The 10,718-nt window shown below is 33.3% G+C and overlaps 1 protein-coding gene across 1 annotated transcript; it reads left to right on the forward strand.

Annotated features, from left to right (window-relative positions):
• The first annotated feature begins 9,018 nt into the window (after nucleotides 1-9,018).
• On the forward strand, nucleotides 9,019-9,549 carry LOC123657890 (neuropeptide Y receptor type 2-like). Its single transcript, XM_045593381.1, has one exon. It carries the CDS (start codon nucleotides 9,019-9,021, stop codon nucleotides 9,547-9,549), a length of 531 nt encoding a protein of 176 aa, XP_045449337.1.
• The last annotated feature ends 1,169 nt before the right edge of the window (nucleotides 9,550-10,718 follow it).

The following is a 10,718-nucleotide window of genomic DNA, read 5'->3' on the forward strand; positions in this document are numbered from 1 at the left end:
ACCATCCAACTGCTGGCTTTGAAATACACAGGTCGAAGACGGGCAGCAGCGTCTTCGGTGCGACAAAGCCAGCCCTGCGGTCACCAACCCACCTGCCCAGCGTGGTGATTATTGGAAAAATAGATGAGTTCATGCCATTTTAGGCACGAAATTTTGGAGTCCAGCAGAGTGCTATTAGGCTGAAGTGGTGGTGGTTAACTAAAACATTTTAATAATAATTCGCGAGTAAAACCGCAAGACACAATTAGTTATTTCTAAAGAAATATACGTATAATAAAATTTCAATGAAAAAAGGAATGCTTCGTCGATCTGGTAATATTTAAATTAGCCTTTGTTGAAGAGACAGACATCTGCCATGACGGATTTTAAGCAACAATGTGTACCTTAAACTTGATAGTAAAAAAATTCAAATCTCTTCATTGTACAATAAATAATTTTATTTATCTACTATTATATATTCATAGCTTGAACGTCTGTGTTCGGGCTTAAAACATTTTATATTGTCACTAGCTGAATCTCGTGACAATACTCGCGTTGATTTTCAATATTTTCTTTGCATGATAGCGATAACTTTTATAGATAGATATAACTTTTTAAAGCCTAAAATATTCTGCATAGAATGATGTTTTTTGTTTTTGTTATATGTATTATCGTATTGATAACTTCTGAACGTAGAATTAATCTTTTAAATCGAACAAATGTATGTATGAAGCTAGAGGTAGGTTTGACAGTTCACAAAATACTTCAAGTCTGCACTGAACTGTACCTTTTCATTCACGTTGTAAGCCGAGGTGTGATCTCATCTCAATAAGACACACCTATACAGCAAACGTCCATTCTGAGCCCTAATGAGGAAACAGTCAACAAAATTGGTAGTCCAATTTTCACTGCCGGTATTCCGCTTCCCCATCGGGGGACTCTATAAACATCGCTAGGATCAACGCTAATACACATATCGAAAAAAGGCATATACATTTTTATTAGTTCACTATAAGAAATGCTTATACAAAAATGATATTAATTAGCAATAAAAATACTGAAAAAACCATATACAATTCAGATATACTGCTTACTGCTGATATACTGCTGGGTATAGGCCTCTTTTCCCATCTAGATGGATCGAAGGGTTGGCCGATATATTCTCTACTATGAGTAATGATTGACGGCTTAACGTGCTCTCGAGATACAGTGGAGAGACATACAAGGACAGACATCAAAACCGGTAAGAAATATTTGTACAAATACAAATACCCTTCCCGAGCAGGAATCGAACCGCAAACCATCAGTATTTTAGGCGATTATTCACACCACTACACCAGAGCGGTTCAGGTGATACGCGTTTTATTTATACAAAATCAGAGGTAGCACATTTCTAGCAAAATACAGATTGTTCAAACAGACAGATAAAATCTTCAACATTGTTATTAGTGAAGATCCCCAGATAACGACACTGTTAAGATACGCTCGTTTATTACTAAGACGATGAGTTTAACGAATATATTTCAGGTCGAAACCCTTACATGTAACGCAATTTAAAAATACTATGAACTTTATTTTAAAAGGTTTTATTTTTATCTATACATATAAAGAGGATAGATCGTTGTCTATGATTATAAATTATCCTTATCAAAACCCCTTTTGCGTTATTAAACTTGAAGTCATTAAGAAAATCAACGAAAATCACGAAATTAATTCTAATGAGACTGACAAAGAAGACGAATATTCTGCTAAACAATTTATATTAGAAATACGACAAGTTTTGTAGAGTGATATTGATAATAATTTATGATTATAATTAATATTAATGTTGCGTCCACTGGTGACAACAGGGCTGGTGCATTTTTTACCCAGAGAATCGGCAGAGTCATTCAACGTGGAAATGCTGCCAGATTTCTTGGCGCCATTCCACTCGGACGTGATTTATACCGCAATTATTAAGTTGTGAATTGTAAATATGTATAATATTGTAAATATTTCGAAATAAATGTACACATATAAAATAACTAGCTGACCCGGCAGACGTTGTCCTGTCCTGCGCGGAAAACACCTGGAACAGCTACCAAATTCGATTGCTTACATACCGATAGCAACGCCACCTGCTGGGTCCAATTGAGATAAAAATTACCCTATCTCCCAAGTTTGACTTAATTATAGATGCTTACAAAATTTGATAAAAATTGATTCTGTAGTTTCGGAGTTTATCTGGAACATACATCGTGACACAAAATTTTTATATATATAGATTTGCCAGTCAAAGTCACCTTTATAAATTACTGAATTATTTTACAACACTCTCTTCATTTAAAGATTATTTAGTCAAATTATCAGATACCAAGGAATGTGTTATATTTATTTATTTCTTTGAAGCATACTGACTATATACATATTTTTACATTGATATATACACATTAGCTATACAGTAAGGTCCTTAATACATGTATCAATAACTACCATACATAAAATTTAAATTTTTTTTTAGCTTACATAACACAAAACGAAACCATTAATTACTTAAAAAAATATTACAAAAGAGAATAGTAATCAAAAAAATCTATGTTTTCTGTGAAATGAGTCATATCAAATTGACTTATGACAATCTATAATAATATAATAAAATAGAGAGTTTATTGGTTTGTTTGGACACGTTAATTTTATAAGGTACAACGTATTGGATTACTAGTCTAGATAATCTAGAAGATGTGAATCGATATCAGATGATTCCGAACCCAGTAGAAATAGTCAAATAAATACGCGCTATTAAAGATAAGTCAAAAGAAGTCATCAAGATCAAATTTAAATGAGTCATCAGATCTCAATCAAATTTAAATGAGACCACATGAGACGCACCACCTTCTGATTAAAAATCAATCATCAATATAGGTACACCCAGTCAAAAGTTCTGAGGTAACTTACAAAAAAATTTACATACACATACAATCGGATGGTGAACCCCATCTTTTTTGAAAGTCAGAGGCTTATTGTTTATAACCTTTGTTCAAACTTTTGGGCCCTACAATCGAAATTCAATAATAATGGATTGATTTTCTCTGGAAATAATTTTGGATAATCGGCCTTGCTATCGCGCATTGCAAAATATTTCTAGCCACAATTGTTTCTTTTTTTCAAATACTTAAAAATAAAAAATAGAAAATAGTTTATAGTATAAAACTATAAACTTGATCTAATAGTGTATACAATTTTATACTTCTTCGAATCACAATTTAATTATCATACTAACGATCACGCTAGTAAAATTTTACTCACAGCCACATTATATTTGAGTTTCTGACAATACAGAAAATTTGTGATTGTCGTTCGCGATATTCTTTAAGACACTGTCAAATTTATTACTTTTAGTAGTAAAATTAATAATCACTTGTATTAGAACTGAGAAATTTATTTGGTTTTAGCGTATATAAAATTATATATAGTGTTTATACATAATATTTTAATTGTATATATTTTATAAGTCTTATAAATATTTTTATATCCCAATTTGTATATGTCAATAATATTTTTATTATCAACTAGCATCCAACCCCGGCTTCGCACGGGTATTTAACAAAAATTACAAATATTGTTTTTTAATGTTTATGCGAATTTCACTCATTTAAATGAAAAGACTTTTTTAGATTTTATCGCGGTTTATTAACTTTTTAACCGACTTCCAAAAAAGGAGGAGGTTCTCAATTCGACTGTATTTTTTTTTTTTTTTATGTATGTTACATCAGAACTTTTGACCGGGTAGACCGATTTCGACAAATTTTGTTTTAATCGAAAGGTGGTGTGTGCCAATTGGTCCCATTTAAATTTATTTGAGATCTAACAACTACTTTTCGAGTTATATCTAATAATGCGTTTTTACTTGACGCTTTTTTCGTCGACCTACGTTGTATTATACTGCATAACTTTCTACTGGATGTACCGATTTTGATAATTGTTTTTTTGTTGGAAAGGGGACATCCCTAGTTTGGTACCGTGATAAGTAAACCAGGATCTGATGGTGGGACCCCAGAGAAATCGAGGGAAACTCGAAAATCCGTAATAACTTTTTACTGGGTGTACCGATTTTGACAATTTTTAATTTAATCGAAAGCTGATGTTTATCATGTGGTCACATATAAATTTTATCGAGATCTAATAACTACTTTTTTAATAACCTTTGATAACGCGTAGTTGCTTGACTATTTTTTCGTCGATCTACGTTGTATTACTTGTCGATGTAATTGAAGTCGGTTTTTTTTTTCGTTTGCGAGCAAACACAATTATTTAGATGCCTTTGTATATGACATAATAATAATAATAATATATTCTTTATTGTACACCAAAATATAAACAAACAGTAGTAACTAAAAAAAAAAGATGTACAAAGGCGATCTTATCGCTGAAGAGCGATTTCTTCCAGATAACCTTTGGGCACAGGACTCGACATAGTAGTGACGGATAGGAAGTGTACAATATTGTTAAGGATGAATAAAAATGACTGTATATGTATAGGACTGTGGACTGTCCTCCCGTGACCATGATTGCTGTAAAGTATCCGAAACGTCGATCGTCACCTGATTGGAGGGCGGTCTGTGCTCTTAAAGAATTAAGGAGTTGTCTTTTGGATTTTATATATTTTTATGACATGTTACAATTAGTAAAATAATCCCTTATTTAAATGCAACACAATTTTAAATCATATATTCATACTTTAAGTCATATATAATGGTGCATTCTTTGTAACAAGTCTTGTACAAGTTTTGATGAATCAAATCCATCATTGATTGAATATTTACTTAAAAATTGTTTACCCAAGTGCAGTTACATAAACCAGCGTGCTTGAAACCGTGACTGGTAATTGAGAGTACTGTTATTGAAACATAAATTTTCCAAATAAATAAAACAGTAAAACAATTAAACTGGAAAATTTTGTCTTGATCGCTCTTGATTTAGTTCTAATCATTTGAGTAGTTTGAGTAGACGTCTGATAGCGGTTGTTACTCATAGTAGGGAATGTATGCGCCCACCCGCAGTGGAGTAGCGTGGTGGACTGAGCTCCAATATGGAGAAAGAGGCCTATGCCCATCATTGGGATATTGCAGGCTAAATAAATCAAATTAAGTAGTGAAAGTTAAGTATGAACATTATTATTAATATTCCAGTATTGTTTTATGCTCATTTAATTTGAAATGAATCTTATATATAAAATTCTTGCGTCACAATGTTAGTGACAATACTCCTTCAAAACGGCTGGATCGATTTTTATGACATTTTGTGTGCATATTGGGTAGGCCTGAGAATCGCGAGAATTGGCCAACATCTATTTTTCATACCTCTAAGTTAAAAGGGAGGATCAAGAAGGATGAGGAGGGATTAAGAGGGTTATAAAATATATGGCTAAACAACGTTTTGCGGGGTCAGCTAGTCATTCTATAAATGTCTGCTGCTCTGCTCATCTCCATTTAAGAGAAGGGTTGCTCAAGCACACTTTTCACCGTGGGTTGGAAGGTAATTCTTATTTAATTCTTTTTTCTTCTGTGTTAAAGTAGCCAGCACACGTGTAAGTTGACTGGAATGGTCTTTTTGACACGTGAAGAATATAATTTACCGATTAAGGCCTATCAACGTCACCTCGTTCCCAGCACTCAATTTGACAAGTATCTAGATAAATATAGTGTAGTATAGTTTGAGTCGATGTAATCTCCCAGTCTCTTGTTCAGTCTCCTTGTATATTCACTCTTGAACAATTACTTTTATATGTATAAAATGATTTATCTTCCTCTTCAATTGTTTTAATATTGAACTGTTTACTACTGTCACGCGATTATCATAAGTAACGGTCTGATATTAATTATTTAGTTTTAGAGTATTTTTTCAAATACTATTTTTGTTTATCGAATAAATCGACATGAACTCACTTGTGCCTGATGAGAAATAATAGCAAAGTCTCATTCAGTTCAAATGTAGAGACGTAACACATGATAAACTTGCACGTGTAAAAATTTTATGACGTCGTTAAACAAAAATAAAGTTAGAAGCTAAAGTAAATGACCTGCAGTAATCTTAATTAAAACGTATTTCTCAAAGATATAAAATTTGTATCACCTCACAACAATTATATTAGATAAAAGGCTCATAAATGACACGTCAAAATGTGTGACATAAATGAATTATCCAGAAAATAATACAATCCATTATCCTAGATAGATACGAAAATAATCTTAACTATTTTTGAATATCATATCAAAAAATGACCGCTCCAGCGGGATTCGAACCCGCGTCTCCGACTGACCGTGTCGGCGCTCTAGCCAATTAAGCTATGGAACGATATACCCGCTAGAGCGAAATTTTTGATATGATGATTTTTATTTTCGGTTTAAGCGAACCGTGGCGCCGTCTATAGTGAGTTCTTTACAGAGACCCGTAACTATTCAAAGTTTCATATTACAATGAAAATCTTTGACAGGAGACGACACCATGCTATTTTTAATATGTACGATTTTTATTTTTTTATGTTACCCTCACATTAGGAATTCTAAATATTTTTGAATATCATATCAAAAATTGACCGCTCCAGCGGGATTCGAACCCGCGTCTCCGACTGACCGTGTCGGCGCTCTAGCCAATTAAGCTATGGAACGATATACCCGCTAGAGCGAAATTTTTGATATGATGATTTTTATTTTCGGTTTAAGCGAACCGTGGCGCCGTCTATAGTGAGTTCTTTACAGAGACCCGTAACTATTCAAAGTTTCATATTACAATGAAAATCTTTGACAGGAGACGACACCATGCTATTTTTAATATGTACGATTTTTATTTTTATGTTACCCTTACATTAGGAATTCTAAATATTTTTGAATATCATATCAAAAATTGACCGCTCCAGCGGGATTCGAACCCGCGTCTCCGACTGACCGTGTCGGCGCTCTAGCCAATTAAGCTATGGAACGATATACCCGCTAGAGCGAAATTTTTGATATGATGATTTTTATTTTCGGTTTAAGCGAACCGTGGCGCCGTCTATAGTGAGTTCTTTACAGAGACCCGTAACTATTCAAAGTTTCATATTACAATGAAAATCTTTGACAGGAGACGACACCATGCTATTTTTAATATGTACGATTTTTATTTTTATGTTACCCTCACATTAGGAATTCTAAATATTTTTGAATATCATATCAAAAATTGACGGTTCGCCACGGTTCGCTTAAACCGAAAATAAAAATCATCATATCAAAAATTTCGCTCTAGCGGGTATATCGTTCCATAGCTTAATTGGCTAGAGCGCCGACACGGTCAGTCGGAGACGCGGGTTCGAATCCCGCTGGAGCGGTCAATTTTTGATATGATGTTCAAAAATATTTAGAATTCCTAATGTGAGGGTAACATAAAAATAAAAATTGTACATATAATCTTAACTGTAAACTACATTTTGTAAGAATCTGCCCAATACGGCCATTGTTGTACAATATATATTCTTTATTGCGCTAAGTAAATTTTACAATAGTCGTAATAATATAGGAAGTTGTCAAGGGCGAATTTATCTCTAAAAGAGATCTCTTCCAGTCAACCCATGGCAGTGAGTGATAATGTGAAACTTGGGGCAAAGTAGTGCAGGAATAGAATAATAATAATTAAAAATTAAACATAAAATACATACACCACACATACATAAACATATATAAACATACACAGATACATCTACATACATACATACATACATCTACATACATATATACATAAAAAATAAATATAATACATATATACATCTCATACATCTGTACTGATTTTGGAAAGCAGATAGTTTTTAAAAGTGGAGTAAAGTTCTTGGATGAATTTTGGGAGATATTTCCAAAGGTTAGCGGCGTATACAGAAAATGAATTCAATCGGAAGTTGGTGTTATGCCTAAGAAGTTCAAGCATTGTTGTTATGCAAGAACGCCTAGAACGGATGGGGGTAGGAAGCAATTTGAAACGGGATCGAAGGTAATGAGGATATTTTTGATCATGGAGTATGTTATAAAGGAAAGAAAGGATGTGCATATCACGGCGAAGGTGGATAGGGAGCCACTTAAGTTTAGTACGAAAGTGGGAGATACGATCATATTTGCGTAAACCAAAAATAAAGCGTATAGCAAGATTTTGTAGACGCTCCAATTTACCAAGTAGCTCCTGTGTCACATCTAAATAGCACACATTTGCATAGTCGAAAATGGGTAAGAGAAGGGATTGCGTAAGCAATATTTTGGTTTTAAATGGTAAAAAGAATTGGAGACGCTTCAGAGAGTGAAAGGTATTGTGCATTTTAATGTAATATTAACGTAACCAATAGTTTTGTACGTAAATAAATAAATTTCAATAAAAGAAGTAGTAGACACATGCATATTTATTAGATTACTGTAAATCGGCACATAATACCCATTTATTATGATACATTTACTTCATTTATATGTGACTTTATCTTATTTAAGAAAAGTATTATTTTTATTCAATGTCTAAGAGCAAAAAATATCCTACCAAACGTATTTTTTATTGATAACACTTAATTTGTATAGCGATTTTCATATTTATTACGTTTGTATTGAAATCGGAATTCTCAAGTACAAATAAAAATACAAATGAAAATTTCAAATTAATTGAACTGAGATTAAAATGCACGAAATGCTTACCTTTTCCTGGATGCGTTCGGCTCGACCTTCCCAATCGTCACTACCAACTAAATAGTTTCTGAACATGCAATTTTGTACTTTATCCATCTTATAATAAGATTTTATGAAACAGCAAGCGCCGAGTATCAGTAGGCACCAAAAATGCACATGCGTCGCAACAGTGAGCCTACACCGTAGAGGCTCTACGCTCAGACGGCGCGCGACCGCCACACTCGTAACTCGTAGACCCGCTACGACTTAGCGCGATATTACTTCGGAACTTTTAATACTTTTCTAACTATCGTATTATTTGTGTACTGTGTAAATACTTATTTGCATAGGTTTGATGTGATTAAAGGTAGTTTAGAATGACTTAGTGACGATGGCTCCTTTAAGAGTATTAAGTGATTTTACTGACGATTTTCAAAACTTTTCGACACAACATCCAGGAGAGCGGCATCATTTCCGACATAGAAATCATTCGCGAGATCACGCGAGGAATCATTTCGTAGATGTTATATCAAACTCGATAATGGATGTGATAAATACTAGATTCGTGCCTGAGAACAGCGTGTTGCCTGATATGGAGCCGTTGGCCACACACATGGAAGAAAGGCATCCTTTGAGGTTGAACATTACGATGAATAGGTCGGAGTTGGAGGCGATTGACGACGAGTTTATGTATAGGCACAGTGGTGCAATGACTGCAGTGTACTGCGTGGCGTATCTCCTGGTTTTCATCGTTGGTTTGGTCGGAAATTGCTTCGTAATCGCTGTGGTGTACCGCTCTCCTAGGATGCGAACTGTGACCAATTTTTTCATAGTGAATCTCGCTGTTGCTGATATATTGGTTATAGTTTTCTGCTTACCCGCCACGCTTATGTCCAACATTTTTGTCCGTAAGTACTTTTGATATATTATTTTCACTACTTCCGTAATATAATGTATAAGAAAAAAATTTACTTTACACATTAGAAAGTATATAATAAAACAAGCAAAAAATAAAGACTATAGTAGAGGAGTATATTACTTCACATAATTTGTACCACTGAATGAGAATGTTACATTAACAATTAAAATATATGGTACATTATTAAACAATCATTATTAAGCTACTTTATTTATGACTGTAATTATTGCATTAAAGTCAGCATAATGAAAAATATTTATTAAGATTATAACGGTTATAAGAGTTTTAATTGTATCTATAGCTAATTAAAAAAAATACAACATACACACACGGTCATCTGTTCCTAAGGTAAGCAACTTAGTGTTTGTGTTATAGGTAACAACCGACTGTTATGTGTATTTTGTATATAAATACATAGCAATAATACATATATAAATACAAATATTACACACATACTCAGGCGGGTAATTAAACTTTATTACAGATGGTATAGCTACATTTTTTTTTTTGATAAACTTACATATAAATAATACATATAGGAATAAATATATATTACACCCAGACTCGGGGTGGAAAACGAACCCACAACCCCCGGAGCAGAAAGCAGGGTCACTACAAACTGCGCCAACGGGCTAGTCAGAATATATAGTTATAGATAATATTATGTATATAAGCGTATATATTTTTTATGTGTATATGTTTATATGTATTTATGTGTGTATTGTATTTATATATTTTTATGTAATACGTTCTGTAATTTTTAATATAGTTAATATTGTTTGTAGTATGTGTATATATGTATGCACGTTTGTGTGTATATTTGATTTTCTTCCCGTTTTCTTTTATTTTAAGTCTGTACATCCTTTCCGTTTTTTTTCTTCACATATTCTAGCTGATTGTCTGGAAGAGATCGCTGTTTAGCGACAAGACCGCCTGATCCTTCGTCTATATGGGCCTATGCCCAGTGGTGGGATATTACTGGTTCGTACGGGCGATGTTTTATGTACAGTGTACGCGGATGCAGGCTCATAATGAGATTTGATTTAATATTAATTTGATACATGTAATATGTGTTGCAATGCAATTTTTTTTCTAAACATGAATCAAATAATATATTATATGTGCAAATAATTTTTAAATAGGTGTAAGTAATATAGGTATTGTAAAAAAAG

The sequence above is a fragment of the Melitaea cinxia genome, chromosome 11 (assembly GCF_905220565.1).
Source record: "Melitaea cinxia chromosome 11, ilMelCinx1.1, whole genome shotgun sequence".
Taxonomy (NCBI): domain Eukaryota; kingdom Metazoa; phylum Arthropoda; class Insecta; order Lepidoptera; family Nymphalidae; genus Melitaea; species Melitaea cinxia.